A 22,159-nucleotide genomic window follows, 5' to 3' on the forward strand; every position below is an offset into this window, starting at 1 on the left:
ATAGAGGCTACTTTCCGCCAGCAAAACCAAGTGCTGCGCCGCTAAGTAGGGCCACATCCTGTCTGGAGGAACATGGGAGCAAATCCCGCCAGCAAGAAAGGGATCACAGCAGCTGGACAAGTCAAATGGCAGCTGGACTGCCAACATCTTCCAGGAATCCAGCATAGAGCAGTGCATCCCAGGCTGGCCGGTCCCACAGCCAACTTAGTTGCCTGTGGGCATTTTTCTGTATAAATAGGATACATAAGTCTTGTTAGAAGACAGATCTTTGTACTTGTATTTCCTTCTTTTGTATATGAGATAAACCCCGAAAATTGGCCTTGGCCTCCCATCTTTGTGTCTTTCATTTCGTTATCCCTCCAACCTTTCAGTTTGTGTGATTGCCTTGGTCCCAAGCACGATTTTGTGCTTGTTTCTTGTTAACGGCTGAAGCAAGAGTAGTAGTCAAGCTATCTTGCTGCCCTCGCGGAGTCCTCAGAAAACGAGTCTGTGACACATTGTCTCATATTGGAAGTGGAAGACATTTTTGGTGGGTATATATATAATTGCTCTTCTTATAGCTCTTAAAGAGTTAAGAAGAAAGCAAGCCTCGCGCCATCGTCGTCGTCGCTCGCTCGGCTCAGCTTCGGCTACGGCTACGGCTACGGCTTCGGCTTCGGCTTCGGATTCGGATTATTTTCCAATCCGTGTATTGATAATTTGGCAGCCGGATAATGGTCTTCCCACCATGAAGTGCTTGCTCCACAAACATGAAGTGCTTGCTCCACAAATATGTAATGCTTGCTCCACCATGAAGGGTGGACGTTTGGTCTTGCACTCCTTCTTGGCTGCTATATATATGAGCAGCAAATGGTGAAGAAAGACACTCAACTCAACATACAATTCGCTCAACAAATTGGCTATACATTGCACTCCTTCCTCTCAGAACTTCCATACGTTTTTCTGAGTATATACTCCTTCGTTCTGCATTGTTTTTAACTTCAAACAAAGCAACTGTAAGTGTGATTTGCTACCGAACTTTGTGTTCGCCGAAACACTGGGGTTTGAAGTACCGCTACACCAGTGTATTATTCGTTCTATCCTGGGAGGAAATAATCCATTACCTTGGGTACTAGGAGGGGATTAAATTCCTTGAGGAAACACTGTGAATTCAGTGGGCTCGAATTTATTATTATTGTTTCATTACGTTAACTTATATTTTGCAGAATTAATATTTACAAATACAACAATATTGACGGGAATAACAATCTTAAGGAATTTAATATTTATTTCTGTATTTGTGTTATTCTAATTATTTTGCAAACCAAAAAACCTTTGTGGTTTGTGTACTCCCGTTTTGGAGAGTTAAGCCTTCGTGGCGTTTTGTTGGATATTAAAATCTACGTGATTTTTACTCCAGTTTGAAAACGTGTATTAAACGTTTGTTTGTGTCATTCTTTTACAGAAAAGATGATGACTGAAAACGAAAACCAAGCTGTTCCGATGGCGACTGCCAACGCAACGACAAGCCGAACACCGGCGTTGGCACCGGCAGAAAAACCCGGAAAATTTTCCGGGATTGATTTCAAACGCTGGCAGCAGAAGATGTTCTTCTACTTAACTACGTTATGTCTACAGAAGTTCATCAAGGAAGATGTTCCTGATCTGCCGGATAAAACTCCAGATAATGAACGCTTTCTCGTGATTGAAGCGTGGAAGCATTCTGATTTTTTATGCAAGAATTATATTCTTAGCGGACTGGATGATAATCTGTATAATGTATACAGTAGCATGGAGACATCCAAAGAATTGTGGAATGCGCTTGAAAAGAAATATAAGACTGAAGATGCCGGGATGAAGAAATTCGTTGCCGCAAAATTTCTGGACTACAAAATGATAGATAGCAAGTCTGTTATTACTCAAGTCCAGGAATTGCAAGTGATTATTCATGATCTACTTGCTGAAGGTCTTGTAATCAACGAAGCATTCCAAGTAGCAGCAATGATTGAGAAGTTGCCTCCGTTGTGAAAGGACTTCAAAAATTATTTGAAACACAAACGAAAGGAAATGTCCCTTGAAGATCTCATTGTTCGGTTGAGAATCGAAGAGGACAGTGTATGGTCTTGAAATTCATCAAATGGATGTTAAGACGGCCTTCTTAAATGGAGAGTTGGAGGAAGAAATTTACATGGAACAACCTGAAGGGTTTGTGGTTCCAGGTAAAGAAAAGAAGGTATGTAGACTTGTTAAGTCTCTTTACGGACTAAAACAAGCACCCAAACAATGGCATGCAAAATTTGACCAAACAATGTTGTCAAATGGTTTTAAGATAAATGAATGCGATAAATGTGTGTACATTAAAAATGTTCCAAATCACATAGTCATTGTTTGCATATATGTGGATGATATGCTGATAATGAGTAATGACATTGCCAACATAAATGCTACTAAGCGTATGCTCAGTAGCAAGTTTGATATGAAAGACTTGGGAGTTGCTGATTTAATTCTGGGAATTAAGATCCATAAGACTCCTCAAGGTCTGGCATTGTCACAATCTCATTATATTAAGACAGTACTTGAAATATTCAAGCACTTGGGCTTTAAAGTTGCAAAGACTCCAATTGACGTGAATCTTGCATTAGCAAAGAATAAAGGCCAAAGCATATCACAATTGGATTATGCTCGTGTGTTGGGATGCTTAATATATATCATGAATTGTACACGACCAGATATAGCTTGTGCTATAAGTAAACTGAGTCGATATACGAGCAATCCAGGCCAATCTCATTGGATGGAAATGAAATGAGTTTTGGGATATTTAGAACATACCCAGAACTTTGAATTGCACTACAGTAATTTCCCTGCGGTGATTGAGGGATACTGTGATGCAAATTGGATCACCGGTTCAACTGATTCTAAGTCCACGAGTGGATATGTATTCACTATTGGTGGAGGAGCGGTATCTTGGAAGTCGTCCAAACAAACATGTATTGCCCGCTCTACAATGGAGGCTGAATTCATAGCCTTAGATAAAGCCGGTGAAGAAGCTGAATGGCTCCAGAATTTCTTGGAAGACATTCCATTTTGGCCCAAACCGTTGGCACCAATATGCATACATTGTGATAGTCAAGCAGAAATTGGAAGGGCTGGGAGCGTCATGTATAACGGTAAATCTCGTCATATACGACGAAGACATAAAACCGTTAGACAATTACTCTCTAGAGGAATTATCACGATTGACTATGTAAAGTCAAGTGATAATGTGTCAGATCCACTTACAAAAGGCCTAACTAGAGAGGTAGTTGAGAAATCATCAAGGGGAATGGGGCTATGGCCGAGAACAAGTCATTGTGGCGGTAACTCTACCTAGAAGACTGGAGATCCCAAGATCTAGGTTCAAGGAGATCAAACAAAGTCATTAATGACGGTTCAACATTGTCAAATAAAATTTTAGTCCATTCTCGTGATGAGACAATGTTCAGTACCAAGGATAAAGCATTAAGGCTTTTTAATGATTTCTAAATTTGATACGGGGTATATCAAATAGTGTATCTACAGGATGACACGTTTAGGAATCACCTATTTAAGTGTGAAGTGTGAGCCGCTTCAAGGAGAACTTTGTAAGGCCAGTTCTCTACGCACTTATGAAACCAGGCGGTGTTCATGGCTGAAACGAACACAACAATGAGAACCAAAGACGGTTAAGGGTTGATTGTGTGACTTATGGTTGTCTAGGTATACACCAAAGATCGACGGTTCAAAGATATCAAATCTACCGATTGACCGAGTATATCCGACATAAGTTTACTACGGAAAGTTCAAAGGAAAACCTACTTATCCAGATGCAATTAATCCTTGATTGTAAATCACACAGTTTTTTCATGCATACTTCCGTGATATAACCATTCCCCATTCATGTGGGGAATTGTTGAGGTTTTATTTTTTAAGATGTAATATTCTTAAAATGAGGGTGAATGGGAAATGGAGGAAAAATGAAATTTTGAGTAAAATTTTAAGTTTCCCCTCTTAACAATGAGACATTGTCCCATATTGGAAGTGGAAGACATTTTTGGTGGGTATATATATAATTGCTCTTCTTGTAGCTCTTAAAGAGTTAAGAAGAAAGCAAGCCTCGCGCCGTCGTCGTCATCGCTCGCTCGGCTTCGGCTTCGGCTACGGCTACGGCTTCGGCTTCGGCTTCGGCTTCGGATTTGGATTTGGATTTGGATTTGGATTTGGTCAAATGATCGATTGATTGATTAATTTTTTGGACCAAATTTATTTGTTAATAGTAAATATTAACGTAAGATTATCCGTATTTGTAATGGATATTTTCCAATCCGTGTATTGATAATTTGGCAGCCGGATAATGGTCTTCCCACCATGAAGTGCTTGCTCCACAAACATGAAGTACTTGCTCCACAAATATGTAATGCTTGCTCCACCATGAAGGGTGGACGTTTGGTCTTGCACTCCTTCTTGGCTGCTATATATATGAGCAGCAAATGTTGAAGAAAGATACTCAACTCAACATACAATTCGCTCAACAAATTGGCTATACATTGCATTCCTTCCTCTCAGAACTTCCATACGTTTTTCTGAGTATATACTCCTTCGTTCTGCATTGTTTTTAACTTCAAACAAAGCAACTGTAAGTGTGATTTGCTACCGAACTTTGTGTTCGCCGAAACACTGGGGTTTGAAGTACCGCTACACCAGTGTGTTATTCGTTCTATCCTGGGAGGAAATAATCTATTACCTTGGGTACTAGGAGGGGATTAAATTCCTTAAGGAAACACTGTGAATTCAGTGGGCTCGAATTTATTATTATTGTTTCATTACGTTAACTTATATTTTGCAGAATTAATATTTACAAATACAACAATATTGACGGGAATAACACAATCATCATGATTAATTTCATTGTTAGTTTAATAACAACTAAGATACAAAGAAAGTTCTATTTGAGCATCTTCTAATAATTTGTAGAACTTTGTTGCATGTATATTTGGCTCTTCATTGTCCTCTGAAAAATTATTATTATCCGCCATATTAGTCTATCCACAAGTATCGTGAATCATTTCCGTAATATTATCCTCTTCAATGCTATCATCTCCTACTTCATCATTGCGTGCTACATTAAAATTTTCAATTCTAACTAATACTTCTCCATGCAAGTCCCACACTTTACAAGAACATAACTGAAAAAGATGAACAAATCAAATCACCCATAAAAAATTAGCATTGCGGCAACAACTTTTTCTTATTAAGAGTAGTATCTCAATAGAAACAGTGCATCAAACGAAAATACAGTAATACTATACTAGTCAAAGAGGGAAATGTTTACTGTCAAACATGATCACTTGTCCATAAAATATCTCAATTCCATAGACATATAGCCATAGAATCCAATCAATGTAGACATATATTAATGAAATTAGGCCATTTCTGTACCACATATTTTTAAAAATAAGAAACTAAAGTTTTATAAATTATAAAATACCAAGCACTAAGATAGTGCTCAGTACATAAAGGGTATTCTCCTAGATACATGAAATTTTTAGTTTTGTGCCTCATACTATTGAAGAATGAATACAGTTTCCTCATGTTAATACAAATTCTCATCCATTCAAATAATGCGGCACACTAGTTATGTAATTTCTATTCTTTTTTATATTCTTTATCTTTATAACAATTAGTGAGCAAATCCTTATAACTTACAAGCACGAATAAATTTCCCACATATCACACGACTAAGAGAGAGTCAACCACATCTAAAAGAATAATTCCTTCTGATCTCTAACCTTAAAGAAAAGAAAAAAAAAATGGGAGGAGATGTTATAGTTTAGTGTGAGCAGAAATTTATAATTACTGAAAGTCTGGACTATGAAAATATGTTTAGCAAAAGTATTGCAATTTTATATTATATAATAGAATTTTACTGGACATTTTTATTGTTGGTATTACTCTCCCTGGATTGTAATTGCAATTTAGAACTTGGAGGGATTTAATGACTTATGAATATCAATTCTACATCAATTGTTCTCGCGAAAATAGTTTAGATAAACTACTAATCATCTTTCTTTTTTCTCTAAATTAAATATGGATGTGCCATTTGAAAAAATTCAGGAAGTAATGGTGGGTATTGAGTACAGGTCAACGAGGGATGGTGTATTATATATAGATGGTTTTCACAACCTAATTGTTGAATCGGGTTCTATATTCGTAGTGAATGTATTGATAGTACTCTGTTTTCTTGAAGATATTACCCCAATTTACTTTGTTCCGAGAAACTAATCCAATTGGAGATCATATTAAGAGCAACAAGTGGTTAGAACTGAAGATGTGATCATATTAGGACATCCCAATATATTCATTTTCTCCATTTTGGCCTTCTTAAACTCATTTTCTCCTTCAATCTATTAATGTGTTATATTTTCAGATATTGTATCAATTTTTTAAGTTGGCGCAATAATTAAGATGAGATTACTTTGTTTTTAAGATTCATTCCAATATTTTTTATGTTCGTTATCTAAGATAGGCAGACAAGATCGTGTTTAATTACAATATAGCTTTTGGTAATGTTGAATTGCTTGATCTTTCAAATTCTAATGATTGTGATGATGCCATACTTGTAATCGAGGTATTAAAGCTTGAAAATATATAGAAAAATAGCTGCCGTTTTATAGCTAATCGCCAACATTAGTATAGGCCATAGAATTTTGTTTTCCTATGAAATTAAGTGGAGGATCAAATGTTAAATATAACTTCAATGGTCTTTACAAGAAAGAAATTTCACTATTTGCTTTCACTTTATAGAACATGTAACTTTATCTTGTGAATACAAGGGATAAAGCATGGGTCTTTAATTCAGATTAATTAATAATATCACTTAGGCAAACTTTGCTGCTAGAGCTAGCTCTGGACCATGAGGTTATAAATTGTAGCTTTCTCTTTTAGATTTATTTATTTAATTATTGATCAAATTATGTCAAGAGAAAAAAAAAAAAAAATCTTCCTCAGCTCATGTAATAATACACTTAATTGATTAGAAAAATTAACTTTCCATTAACTATTTACCATATTATTTTTTTATAATGGCGCAAAGCGGGGACTAATTCACTAGTTTGGCAATAAAGGAAGGAAATAAAAATATTAACCAGACTCTAAACATTCTTTTGATTCTTTTCTTTTCTTTTAATTTTATTCTAATAAAAAACTGTAATCCAAGAGGTGTACTCAATCCGTTTGCAATCAAAAGAAACCCTACCTAGCAGCAGTACGTTACTACCTTATTTTCTTCTCTGAATACTAAGTGCATCCTTGAGCATGGATATAATTTCAGATTTATCACCGGAAATCCTTCACGAAATACTCTCTCATCTCTCCATTAAAACTACGATTTGGACAAGCGTGTTGTCAAAGACATGGCTTATAGCATGTTCTATGAACCCTCATCTGAATTTTCATATATATTAGAAATTTCAAAGATGGAGTTTTGGAAGCTTTTATGGAGAACGCTTGAGGTTAAATCAGTTTTATGGTAAATTCTTGAAGTTTATAGACACTACTTTGGAAAGATATCTCCGTGAAAATCTACATATTTCAACTTTTAGGCTTTACATCTCTTATCAAAGTGACGTTAATGATCGCCTGGATAAATGGGTTGATATCGTAACACAGAAAAGGGTTTCACATTTTGCACTTCTGCTGAACAGTATATTCAGAGGAAATTATTCAGAAAGATATAGTTTGTCTGATGCCGTATTTGCCATGGAATCATTGCAGCATTTGGACCTAAATCACTGCAAAATATTATTGAAACAAGAAGCAGTTAAGTTCCATGACCTAAAAGATCGATCTAACTATTTGCACTATGTTGTTACTGTCTCTGAATCAGCACTTCATAGCCTAATTTCTTGTTGCCCTAAGATCATGACAATATCTTTTGAATGTTGTGTTGGGTTTAGTTGCATTCGTATATCAGATCTTCCTAACCTTTTGTCTCTTGAAATAATATACTGCGAAGTGGAGGAAATTCATATTGCTGATACACCAAAATTATTATCTTTCGAATTTTCATCTACTGTTGAGATAGTTCTGCGCCATTCGTTGGATATTGGTACTTGCCAGAATCTTAGAAGCGTAGAATTTCGGATGGTCACCTTTGATGATACAGTTATTTTCAATCTTATACGAAAACTACCTTTCATCAAGGAATTGATCTTACGCTTCTGTGACTACTTGAAAAACTTAAAAATCTCAAGTTCAACACCCTCGAGTTCTGTAGCATAGTTAGGTGCAAGAACTTAGTGCAAGCCAATCTTGATGTGCCAAAGTTACTCTCCTTAGTATGCCATATTCATTATATAATACCTTCTATATCCTTTGACCGTGTTTCAAGTCAATGTAGGATTTCCATAGATTATCGTTCTCTTTCGGATGCTTCACGGTTCATTAACTTGAGGAAGCATCTAGTTGAGTTGACTCAGGCTGTAGACTTGACATTGGATAATACAGACTTCGGTAACTGCTGCACTGACAGCTTGAGAGCAAGTGGACTTGATCATCATCCCATACCTGAAGTTGAGAATTTAACATTATTTAATAATGACTATACAACAATGTTGTCATATTCAACTTACTTTGATGCCATCTTCTCGACTTGTCGGCCCAAGAGATTGACGGTACAGTGTGACGAACGATTCAGAAAGTTTCTACATCAACATTTGTTGTTGAAGAAGATGCTACAGAGGAGAAAGATTAAATGTACTTGGAAAGAATATCTCATAAATTCTCGGATAGGTACAAGAGAAAGGTTGACGACTGTTGGGTGATTCTTGATAGGAAGATATTAAGAGTAAACTCTAGTATCATTAAAGAGATCCATACAATTCGTTTCGAGCAAATTCAAACAAAAGAGAACAATAAAAAATCATCTATTTCAAGGTAACTGTTTATTATGTAAAATCTATAAATTATATGATGATGCATGCACACTTTTATTTTCCTTAGTACGTTGGCATCCCTCTTTCCTAATAGTTAATTGTATTGTTTTTGCAGATGCATTCCTAGATGGAGAGCTCATTAGATTGGAGTGCTCATTGTAGTTTGGGTTGGATTTCCTTTTTTTTTCATTTGCTAGTTAATCTCCTTAACCTTGAGATCACAAAAAAAGTTTAACATGGTTTATTTTCAGCTATTTTCTTTTTCTCTCGTTGTAGACTTGCTTAGTGGTTCGTGGTTTATGTCAATTTCAACAATTTCAATTTCTCTTATCTTAATTTCATGTGGTCTCGTTTTGATTGGGTTTGTTAATTTCACCTGGACTTGACTAGACAATGGAAAGTGATGCCTACAATATTGCATGTGAACCATAATAAGCACATTCGATCAATCTAAAATATAGTGATGAAGTAATTGTCCAATCTAGCTTCTGAAGATGCTACTTCAGAGTTCCATCTGACCATCTCAGTGCCTTATTTGAATGAACTCAAAAATGTCAAAAATTGGGGTAGTTTCACTTGTTTTGTTCATCATCATCAACACTGAAACTTTATTTGCATGCTTGCACTAAGTTACAACTCCTTCCCGTGTCTTAAATTCCAGTTTTGTCGTTTATTCAAAAGATTGAATAAAATTACACTTTTGCATCCTGAATGGGAGAATTTGAACTTAAGTAATTAACATGGTTGACTTGCATGACGCTATCTATCATTGTTACTCCAAATTTACGTTTGCTCAAGCTAATAGATCCAAAAGGAATCCCAATTAGCTCGTCTCCCGTGGTTGATTCTGTTGAGGTTTTTGTTTTTAAGATGAAATAATCTTAAAATGAGGGTGAATGGGAAATGGAGGAAAAATAAAATTTTTGAGTAAAATTTTAAGTTTCCCCCTCTTGACAATGAGACATTGTCCCATATTGGAAGAGGAAGAGATTTTTGGTGGGTATATATATATAATTGCTCTTCTTATAGCTCTTAAAGAGTTAAGAAGAAAGCAAGCCTCGCGCCGTCGTCGTCGTCGTTCGCTCGGCTCGGCTACGGCTTCGGCTTCGGTTTCGGATATTAATTTTTTGGACCAAATTTATTTGTTAATAGTAAATATTAACGTAAGATTATCCGCATTTATAACGGATATTTTTCAATCCGTGTATTGACCACAAGGCAGCCGCCTAATGCTCTTCCCACCATGATTGTGCTTGCTCCACAAACAAACTAATGCTTGCTCCACCATGGAGGGTGGACGATTGGTCTTCTTCAACACTGGCTGCTATATATATGTGCAGCAGCTGTTGAAGAAAGACACACAACACAACACACAACACACAAGAACAACAAACTGAAAATCGCTCAACAGATTTGGCTATACATTGCACTCCTTCCTCTCAGTATTTCCATACGATTTTCTGAGTTTCTACTCCTTTGTTCTGCATTGTTTTAACTTCAAACAAAGCAACTGTAAATGTGATTTGCTACCGAACTTTGTGTTCCCTGAAACACTGGGGTTTGAAGTACCGCTACACCAGTGTGTGATTCGTTCTATCCTGGGAGGAAATAATCCATTACCTTGGGTACTAGGAGGGAATTAAATTCCTTAAGGAAACACTGTGAATTCAGTGTGCTCGAATTAATTACTGTTTCATTACGTTAACTTATATTTTACAGAATTATTATTTACAAATACAGCAATATTGGCGGGACTAACAATCTTAAAGAATTTAATAGTTATTTCTGTATTTGTGTTATTCTTATTATTCTGCAAACTAAAACCTTTGTGGTTTTGTGTACTCCCATTTTGGAGAGTAAAGCCTTCGTGGCGTTTTGTTGGAAGATTAAAATTTACGTGATTTTTACTCCAGTTTGAAAACGTTTATTAAACGTTTGTTTGTGTCATTCTTTTACAGAAAAAATAACGACTGAAAGCGAAAACCAAGTTGTTCCGATGGTGACTGCCAACGCTTCGACAAGCCGAACACCGACAGAAAAACCCGGAAAGTTTTCCGGGATTGATTTCAAGCGTTGGCAGTAGAAGATGTTCTTCTACTTAACTACGTTATGTCTACAGAAGTTCATCAAGGAAGATGTTCCTGATCTGCCAGATAAAACTCCAGAGAATGAACGCTTTCTCGTGATTGAAGCGTGGAAGCATTCTGATTTTTTATGTAAGAATTATATTCTTAGCGGACTGGATGATAATCTGTATAATATATACAGTAGCGTGAAAACGTCAAAAGAATTGTGGAATGTGCTTGAAAAGAAATATAAAACTGAAGATGCCGGGATGAAGAAATTCGTTGCCGCAAAATTTTTGGACTACAAAATGGTAGATAGCAAGTTTGTTATTACCCAAGTCCAGGAATTACAAGTGATTATTCATGATCTACTTGCTGAAGGTCTTGTCATCAACGAAGCATTCCAAGTAGCAGCAATGATTGAGAAGTTGCCTCCGTTGTGGAAGGACTTCAAAAATTATTTGAAACACAAACGAAAGGAAATGTCCCTTGAAGATCTCATTGTTCGGTTGAGAATCGAAGAGGACAATAAAGCTGTTGAAAGGAGAAGCCGTGGAAATTCAACAATAATGGGAGCAAATATTGTTGAAGCTAACAAAAAGAGGAAGAAGGCTTCTGGTCCGAAATACAACCCAAGCAAGAAGCGGTTCAGTGAAAACTGCTACAACTGTGGGAAAACCGAACACAAATCTACGGAGTGTCGTGCTCCGAAAAAAGATAAGAAAAGGGGTCAAGCAAACATGGTAGTAAGCCATGATGATGTTGATAACTTGTGTGTCATGCTTTCTGAATGTAACTTGGTAGGAAATCCTAAACTGTGGTGGTTTGATTCAGGAGCCACTCGCTATGTTTGTGCAATTTAGAGAAGCTTTTGCTACTTATGCTCCTGCTGGACCCGGAGAGACAGTTTGTATGGGAAATGCTTCAACAGCAAAAGTTGAAGGATATGGGAAGATATTTCTGAAAATGACTTCTGGCAAGGTCATGACTTTGAACAATGTCCTTCATGTTCCCGAAATGAGAAAGAATTTAGTCTCTACTGGACTTCTTGTTAAGCACGGTTTTAAGTGCATTTTTGTGTCCAACAAGGTTGTCATTAGTAAGAATGAAATATTTGTAGGAAAAGGTTACCTCACCGAGGGCCTTTTCAATCTGAATGTAATAGTTGTGGAAAACAATAATAATATTTCAGCTTCTTCTTACTTACTTGAGTCAAATGATTTATGGCATATACGTTTGGGTCATGTCAATTATAAAACCTTGCGGAAAATGATTAACTTGGAAGTACTGCCCAAGTTTGAATGCGAAAAATCAAAATGTCAAACATGTGTAGAATCTAAGTATGTTAAACATCCTTATAAGTCAGTTGAAAGGAATTCAAATCCTTTAGACTTAATTCACACAGATATTTGTGACATGAAGTCAATACTATCTCGCGGTGGAAAGAAGTATTTCATAACTTTTATTGACGATGGTACTCGATATTGCTATGTTTACTTACTGAATAGTAAAGATGAAGCAATAGATGCATTCAGGTAATACAAAAATGAAGTTGAAACGCAACTTAACAAGAAAGTAAAAATGATAAGAAGTGATAGGGATGGTGAATATGAATCTCCTTTTGAAGAAATATGTTTAGAATATGGAATTATTCATCAAACAACAGCCCCTTACACGCCCCAATCTAATGGGATTGCGGAAAGAAAGAATCGCACATTAAAGGAGATGATGAATGCGTTGTTGATAAGTTCTGGTTTGCCACAGAACTTGTGGGGGGAAGCCATTCTTACGGCTAATCGAATATTAAATCGAGTGCCCCATAGCAAAACACAATCCATTCCATATGAAAAATGGAAAGGAAGGAAGCCCAACTTGAATTATTTTAAAGTGTGGGGGTGTTTGGCAAAAGTGCAAGTTCCTAAACCCAAAAGGGTAAAGATAGGACCGAAAACCGTTGATTGTGTTTTCATAGGATATGCGACAAATAGTAAAGCATATCGATTTCTGGTTCATAAATCAGAAAATCCCGACATTCATAATAATACGGTTATAGAATCAGATAATGCTGAGTTTTTTGAAAATATATATCCGTATAAAAAGGAATGTGAGTCGTTTGGTGAAGGATCTAAACGACCTCGGGAAGAAACAAAAGAAAGTACATGTAATCAGGAGAATCCAAGACGTAGTAAACGTCAAAGAACGTCTACTTCATTTGGACCAGATTTTGTGACTTTCTTATTGGAGAATGAGCCTCAAACATTTAAAGAAGCTATGACTTCTTCGGAATCATTGTTTTGGAAAGAGGCAGTCAATAGTGAAATAGAATCCATATTGAACAACCATACATGGGAATTGGTTGATCTTCCTCCTGGAAATAAACCTTTGGGTTCTAAATGGATTTTTAAGAGAAAAATCAAAGATGATGGCACTATTGATAAATTCAAGGCAAGGCTCGTAGTCAAAGGGTATAGACAACGAGAAGGTCTAGACTACTTTGATACATACTCTCCAGTTACAAGAATTACGTCCATACGGATGTTAGTAGCATTAGCTACAGTGTATGGTCTTGAAATTCATCAAATGGATGTTAAGACGGCCTTCTTAAATGGAGAGTTGGAGTAAGAAATTTACATGGAATAACCTGAAGGGTTTGTAGTTCCAGGTAAAGAAAAGAAGGTATGTAGACTTGTTAAGTCTCTTTACGGACTAAAACAAGCACCCAAATAATGGCATGCAAAATTTGACCAAACAATGTTGTCAAATGGTTTTAAGATAAATGAATGTGATAAATGTGTGTACATTAAAAATGTTCCAAATCACATAGTCATTGTTTGCCTATATGTGGATGATATGCTGATAATGAGTAATAACATTGCCAACATAAATGCTACTAAGCGTATGCTCAATAGCAAGTTTGATATGAAAGACTTGGGAGTTGCTGATTTAATTCTGGGAATTAAGATCCATAAGACTCCTCAAGGTCTGGCATTGTCACAATCTCATTATATTAAGACAGTACTTGAAAAATTCAAGCACTTGGGCTTTAAAGTTGCAAAGACTCCAATTGACGTGAATCTTGCATTAGCAAAGAACAAAGGCCAAAGCATATCACAATTGGATTATGCTCGTGTGTTGGGATGCTTAATGTATATCATGAATTGTACACGACCAGATATAGCTTGTGCTATAAGTAAACTGAGTCGATATACGAGCAATCCAGGCCAATCTCATTGGATGGCAATGAAACGAGTTTTGGGATATTTAGAACATATCCAAAACTTTGAATTGCACTATAGTAATTTCCCTGCAGTGATTGAGGGATACTGTGATGCAAATTGGATCACCGGTTCAACAGATTCTAAGTCCACAAGTGGATATGTATTCACTATTGGTGGAGGAGCAGTATCTTGGAAGTCGTCCAAACAAACATGTATTGCCCGCTCTACAATGGAGGCTGAATTCATAGCCTTAGATAAAGCCGGTGAAGAAGCTGAATGGCTCCGGAATTTCTTGGAAGACATTCCATTTTGGCCCAAACCGTTGGCACCAATATGCATACATTGTGATAGTCAAGCGGCAATTGGAAGGGCTGGGAGCGTTATGTATAACGGTAAATCTCGTCATATACGACGAAGACATAAAACCGTTAGGCAATTACTCTCTAGAGGAATTATCACGATTGACTATGTAAAGTCAAGTGATAATGTGTCGGATCCACTTACAAAAGGCCTAACTAGAGAGGTAGTTGAGAAATCATCAAGGGGAATGGGGCTATGGCCGAGAACAAGTCATTGTGGCGGTAACTCTATCTAGAAGACTGGAGATCCCAAGATCTAGGTTCAAGGAGATCAAACAAAGTCATTAATGACGGTTCAACATTATCAAATAAAATTTTAGTCCGTTCTCGTGATGAGACAATGTTCAGTACCAAGGATAAAGCATTAAGGCTTTTTAATGATTTCTAAATTTGATACGGGGTATATCAAATAGTGTATCCACGTTTAGGAATCACCTATGTAAGTGTGAAGTGTTAGCCGCTTCAAGGAGAACTTTGTAAGGCCAGTTCTCTACACACTTATGAAACCAGGCGGTGTTCATGGCTGAAACGAACACAACAATGAGAACCAAAGACGGTTAAGGGTTGATTGTGTGACTTATAGTTGTCTAGGTATACACCAAAGATCGACGGTTCAAAGATATCAAATCTACCGATTGACCGAGTATATCTGACATAAGTTTACTACGGAAAGTTCAAAGGGAAACCTACTTATCCAGATGCGATTAATCCTTGCTTGTAAATCACACAGTTTTTCCATGCATACTTCCGTGATATAGCCATTCCCCATTCATGTGGGGGATTGTTGAGGTTTTTATTTTTAAGATGAAATAGTCTTAAAATGAGGGTGAATGGAAAATGGAGGGAAAATGAAATTTTTGAGTAAAACTTTAAGTTTCCCCCTCTTGACAATGAGACATTGTCCCATATTGGAAGAGAAAGAGATTTTTGGTGGGTATATATATATTTGCTCTTCTTGTAGCTCTTAAAGAGTTAAGAAGAAAGCAAGCCTCGCGCTGTCGTCGTCATCGCTCGCTCGGCTCGGCTCGGCTTCGGCTTCGGCTTCGGCTACGGCTTCGGCTTCGGCTTCGGATTTGGCTTCGGATTTGGATTTGGATTTGGATTTGGTCAAATGATCGATTGATTGATTAATTTTTTGGACCAAATATATTTGTTAATAGTAAATATTAACGTACGATTATCCGCATTTGTAACGGATATTTTTCAATCTGTGTATTGACCATAAGGCAGCCGCCTAATGCTCTTCCCACCATGATTGTGCTTGCTCCACAAACAAGCTAATGCTTGCTCCACCATGGAGGGTGGACGATTGGTCTTCTTCAAAACTGGCTGCTATATATATGTGTAGCAGCTGTTGATGAAAGACACACAACACACAACACACAAGAACAACAAACTGAAAATCGCTCAACAGATTTGGCTATACATTGCACTCCTTCCTCTTTGCATTTCATACGATTTTCTGAGTTTTTACTCCTTTGTTCTGCATTGTTTTAACTTCAAACAAAATAACTGTAAGTGTGATTTGCTACCGAACTTTGTGTTCGCTGAAACACTGGAGTTTGAAGTACCGCTACACCAATGTGTGATTCGTTCTATCTTGGGAGGAAATAATCCATTAACTTGGGTACTAGGAGGGGATTAAATTCCTTAAGGAAACACTGTGAATTCAGTGGGCTCGAATTAATTACTGTTTCATTACGTTAACTTATATTTTGCAGAATTATTATTTACAAATACATTAATATTGACGGGACTAACAGGTTCAAGGCTAATGGAAGCTGAGATTGTATTGAAGTACGTTCACTCTAACCAATAGGTTGCCTTACATAATAACTTTTGCTAAAAATCTGTATGAAAATTTGTCCTTTTCATTTACAACTACCACAACTAAATCAAAAGGTATGGACATGACTAAGTGATCAATTTCCTTTCATGTTTGACAATTCGTGTTGAATATAATTTATCATTGTCTATGAAGGAGATAAAATTTCATTGGCGCAATCTTGGAAGCAACATTCGACCACTCTGCTCAAATTCATATGTTGTTGGAACACAACATGATTTAGGTCTGCAAGTTGTAAGCCAAATCAATAGCTCGGGAGTTTTATGTATTATCCCTTATTATTAATATATCATTACAATATGAGTAAGAAATGAATATTATTATGTTTTCATAATATAAGTTAGTAATTTCTCCTTAAATTGATATATGTCTCTGTCATAATACACACTTACAAATATAATGGTATGCTCGCCAATGGTTTTATTTTATTTTATTTTATATATATATCAATTCTTCCCAGTGTCTCTGGGTTTCATTCAACCAAAGAAAATATTACACAAAATGAGTTGGGGGGAGGTCAACATCCACTCCTCCAAGCCCTTATACCTTAAATCTACCTTACACCAAAAAGAGTTATAAGTTACAGGACAGTCCTGCTAACTACAACAAATATTAACTTTCAAGCATAGAGTATCACAAAAAACTGAAATTTTTGTGCTTATGTCTGAAGGAAGGCATTTGGTTCATATCAAGTCTGTACAATCCCCTAGATCTTTGTGGTAGATCAATACTAGAGTGGAAAATTTTGTCCAAATTTTCTATGCTCCACTTGGCTAATGCATCAGCTACTTGATTGGCTTCTCTAAAACAATGTTGGAATATACAGTTAGCCATCCTAGCAAGTTCCTGAGTCTTCAAAATAATTTCCGACATATGCCATGGTGATTTAATGCTACCTTTTAGCATGTTGATGATCAGTAAAGAGTTTCCTTCAATAATAATGTTAGAAAAATCATTTTCGATACACCATGTCAGGCCAATTAGAACTGTTTTGGCTTCTGCGACATTGCTGCTGCAAGTTCCAAGAGGAGAAGAAAAGGCCATGATTAAAGTACCATTGTCATCCCTGCAAATCCCTTCAGCTCCTGCCAATTACCCCTCTTTTGTTTTGCTTCCATCTGTGTTCAGCTTGATCCGCGAAGAGATAGGCTTCTCCCATGTCACCATGATGCTTTAAGAAAGTTGCATTATTTGATCAAAATGGAAAACGAATCAGTTGACCAGTTCCTGTTCACTTTTGTTTTGGATAAACTCCATCTACGATGAGTGAGGACTTGATACATAATTCTCCTTATTGAACACCTGGTATCGCCATACCTTACTGTACATCTAGCTTTCCATATTTCCCAACAAATAACCATTAGTGTGATTTGTAAGAGCATCTTATGAATGCTATTTTTGGGACTAGTCCTCCACCCACCTAACCAGCATAACTTTGATTGTAATATTATCGCATCTAACACCATAGGGCTACCAAACATCTTCCATAATATAACGGAAATATCTCCGTTCATGAACGTGTGATGAATAGACTCAATGTCACGACCCAATTTAGGATCGTAACCGGCGCTAAGGAGCAAGTGCTCCCAAGTAAGCCTCATCGGTATTGTACAGAAAATCGGGCAGAGTTTCCTCTATTTTTGGTCTATCCAAAAAAATTTCCTGTCTCAAAATCAACAACCAACCATCCTAATATCAAACCAAACAATCGACAACTTATCAATTAACCAAAACAAGTCTCCACCATTAGTAATTAACCCATTAACAACCAGAAATACTAATTTATCTCTAACTTTGATAATAAAGAACGATACTCAACATAATACTATAATAACGAAAGAATACTCATGACACAAAATATTGACTATGGAGCGACTCTAAGAGTTCAAAGAAAGACCATAACAATAAATAAAGTCTCCGCTCATGCGAACAAGTGCGAGGCTCACCAATAACTATCAACATGTGCGCTCAAATTAACTAAATTCTCGCCCGCGTCAACTGATGTCTCTGTAAAAATAATTAACGGGGAATGAGTCACTAGCTCAGTGAGTAATAACACTTAATCACAACCGTTTTTATTGGGAACAATTCAGAAAACATGCTAGTATCTCAAACAGAAAATAACATAAAAATGCCCTTTTCAGAAACAATAAATAATTTTCAGTCTCATCATGCTTTTCTTGTAGTATAATACAATTAACAATTCAGTAATAAGTTCGGTAACCACTGTATAATATCAATATTCATATTTGGGGGGTTTCAATGAACGGATCACGTAATCGGTATAACTGCGGACTTCTTCGCAAGAAGTCAAATATAACGGTAGTCCTTACTTGAGGAAAATCGGTAACGATATGCTAGTTCTACTTTCCCACTAGCGAGGGCTGTAACGATAATCGGTAATTATAAGGTGCACCAGGTCTAACGAACCCGCCGTTAGCTATGGGATCCTTCAAAGTCTACTCCCATTTATACTTGTCTTTGTATCCGTATATACTCATAGGAAAATATTTTAAAACAATATAGGGCATTTCGGTTCTTATCAAATCATGTAATTTCATTTCGATAACAGTAAATTTTAAGTAACGGTAAAACATATCTAGTGACAACAAGAATATTTAAAACAATGGTAATTATCTCAAATAATTATTTCGGTATTATATCGAGTAAAAGACTTGTCCCACATGCAACTCAAAATAATCGGTAACATATTCATATTAAAAATCAAGTGTAAATCATGCAAGCTATGAAAACACAAATTGCGGTAAGATTACTACTCACAATACTCGTGCCGAAATACCAAATGCTTCACCTTGAGCAATTCGTACAACTTCCTCCAAATAATCTATAATTATATAATATCGATCTCACGTTAATTGCCTCATTTAGGCTAAATCCATCACTAATTTAGAATACCCAATCCTCCGAGTTTTATATTCTATCATCAATTCGCCGAATTATATTTACCCATGCTATGAGTAATTTAAATTAGTCCAAAACATTTTAAATAAAAACATATTTATATGGTTTATTCCATGTACTGCTCAATTTCCTTAATCGTGTGCATAAATTGAAACTGAAATTACCTTACTGTCCATAATATTCCTTCTTAATTGGTACTTATCTTTTGTACTCAATACTTGACTTACCACATTCAAACCCAAATTCGATATTGTCATTGCAATATAGTTAAACACCAAAACTTAATCCTTGCAACCTAACATAATTTACACCTATCAAAGATGTATAATGAAACTAGTTTAAGTACAAATACATCAATACCCTTCTTTTTTCAAGTGAATTTATCCTACAGTAATATTGACCAACTTTCAATTGCATAATTTGCCCGGAATAACTCTTATTGGTATTAAATTTCTTATACCTTGTGAAACCCTTCAAATATATGAACTGAGATAAAAAGAATTACCACAAGAAAAGAATCTAGATGAGAAATACGAGTATTACCCGTAAGAACCAGTGCATATTTAAAATTTCTCAAGCTTTGGTTCCAGCCTTTTTCTTCTTTTTCTTCTTCTTCTTCTTCTCTTTTTGAATTTTTTTTTCGGCATTCCTGAAGCTTCTGCTTCGATGTAGCAGCCAGCCCCCCTTTCCCCCTTTCTTTTCTTTTGGCAGATGGGCTTCGACCCTTTTGCTTTACTTATCCCTTTTTGTTTTTTGATTTATTTTGTTTTATTAATTTGCTCCCCCCCCCCCCCATTTTTTTGTTTATTAGTTATTATTATTTTTTTTTTTAAATTACTTAATTACTTTTTTTTTGTAATGAGGAGTATTACATTCTCCCCACCTTATGAAATTCGGTGTATCTTCTATTTCCCAGGTAGCTTCTTTAATAGAATAATTTCTCCATAAGACTTTCACAAATAGTATTTCTTTTGACCGTAGTTTTCTTACTTGTCTATCAACAATAGCCATCGACCCCTCCTCGTAAGACAACTTCTCATCGAGCGGTATAGTCGGTGCTCCAATCACCTGAGATGAGTCTGATATACATTTTCTTAGCATTAAGACATGGAATACTGGATGAATAAATGACAAGTCAGGAGGAAGTGTCAAATGATAAGCCACAGCTCCCACTCGGTCTCGTATCTCATACGGTCCTATAAACCCGGGGCTCAACTTGCCTTTTTTCCCAAACCGCATCACACCTTTCATAGGGGAGACTCGTAGGAACACTTTGTCCCCTGTGAACACTAAATCTCTTCTTCTCTTATCAACATAAGACTTTTGTCTACTTTGAGCTGCAAGCAATCTCTGTCTGATCAACTGGACCTTGTCCATAGCTTTTTGTACTAGGTCGGGTCCCAATAAGTTAGTCTCACCAGCTTCAAACTATCCGATAGGAGAACGACATCTTCTACCATACAATGCTTCGTACAGTGCCATTTGAATACTGGACTAGAAGCTATTGTTGTAAGCAAATTTAGCTAAAGGTAGATAAGCGTCCTAACTACCTTCAAACTCAAGAATGCAAGCTTTCAACATATCCTCCAAGATCTGTATAGTACGTTCAGACTGTCCGTCTGTCTGTGGATGAAATGCAGTGCTAAGATCTACTCATGTACCCAATGCTTCTTGAAAATATTTCCAAAAGTGTGAGGTGAATTGTGATCCTCTATCAGAGATGATGGATTTTAGAACTCCGTGAAGTCGGACAATTTCGTTCATAAATATCTGTGCATACCTCACTCTGCCATATGTAGTCTTCACTGGCAAAAGGTGTGCTGATTTCGTCAGCCGATCTTTAATCACCCATACAGAGTCATAACCTCTAAGGGTTCATGGTATCTCAGTGACAAAATCCATAGTAATTCTTTCCCATTTCTAGTCTAGAATCTCAATTTGTTGTAGTAGTCTTGCGGGTCGTTGATGCTCAGCCTTGACTTGCTGACAAGTCAAATAACTAGAAACAAAGTTAGCAATATCTTTATTCATACCTTCCCACCAATAGAATTGCTTCAGGTCTTGGTACATTTTTGTGGATCTAGGATGTATGGTGTATTTAGAGTTGTGGGCTTCTTCAAGAATAGAATGTCTCAACTCATCTATGTATGCTACACATAGCCTGTCCCCCACTCGAAGCACACCATCACTTTCAACAATCATATCCTTGCTTTTACCAACTAAGGCCTCATCTCTGTATTTGCATAATCACTCATCCTCATATTGGGTGGCCTTAATGCGCTCAACTAATGAAGACTTAGCCTGAGCACAAGCCAACAATGCCTCTGAATTTCCTACACTAAATCTGATACTTATATCTTCTAGTATCTGAATATCTTTGGCCAAAAGTCTCGTTGCAGGAGCTATATGTGCCAAACTCCCCATAGATTTTCTGCTCAATGCATCTGCCACCACATTGGCTTTTCCAGGATAATACAAAATAGAACAGTCATAGTCTTTGAGTAGTTCCATCCACCGGCGTTGTCGAAGATTCAGATCTCTCTGCTGAAAGATATACTTCAGACTTTTATGGTCAGTATAAATCTCACAAGTTTCGCCATATAAGTAATGCCTCCAAATTTTTAGAGCAAATACCACTGCAGCCATCTCCAAATCATGTGTAGGATAGTTTTGCTCGTGCCTTTTCAATTGTATTAAAGCATAAGCTATAAAACGATCATTTTGCATGAGAACACATCATAATCCCACCCTGGAGGCATCACAAAATACTGTAAATCCTCCAGAACTTGATGGTAAGGCTAATATTTGTGCAGTTGTCAAA

The 22,159-nt window shown here is 36.6% G+C and overlaps 1 protein-coding gene across 1 annotated transcript; it reads left to right on the forward strand.

Moving 5' to 3' along the window:
- The first annotated feature begins 7,406 nt into the window (after positions 1-7,406).
- LOC138893027 (uncharacterized) lies at positions 7,407-8,274 on the forward strand. Its single transcript, XM_070176793.1, has 2 exons — positions 7,407-7,522; positions 7,596-8,274. Exons 1-2 carry the CDS (start codon positions 7,407-7,409, stop codon positions 8,272-8,274), a joined length of 795 nt encoding a protein of 264 aa, XP_070032894.1.
- Positions 8,275-22,159: the final 13,885 nt, after the last annotated feature.

The sequence above is a fragment of the Nicotiana tomentosiformis genome, chromosome 5 (assembly GCF_000390325.3).
Source record: "Nicotiana tomentosiformis chromosome 5, ASM39032v3, whole genome shotgun sequence".
Taxonomy (NCBI): domain Eukaryota; kingdom Viridiplantae; phylum Streptophyta; class Magnoliopsida; order Solanales; family Solanaceae; genus Nicotiana; species Nicotiana tomentosiformis.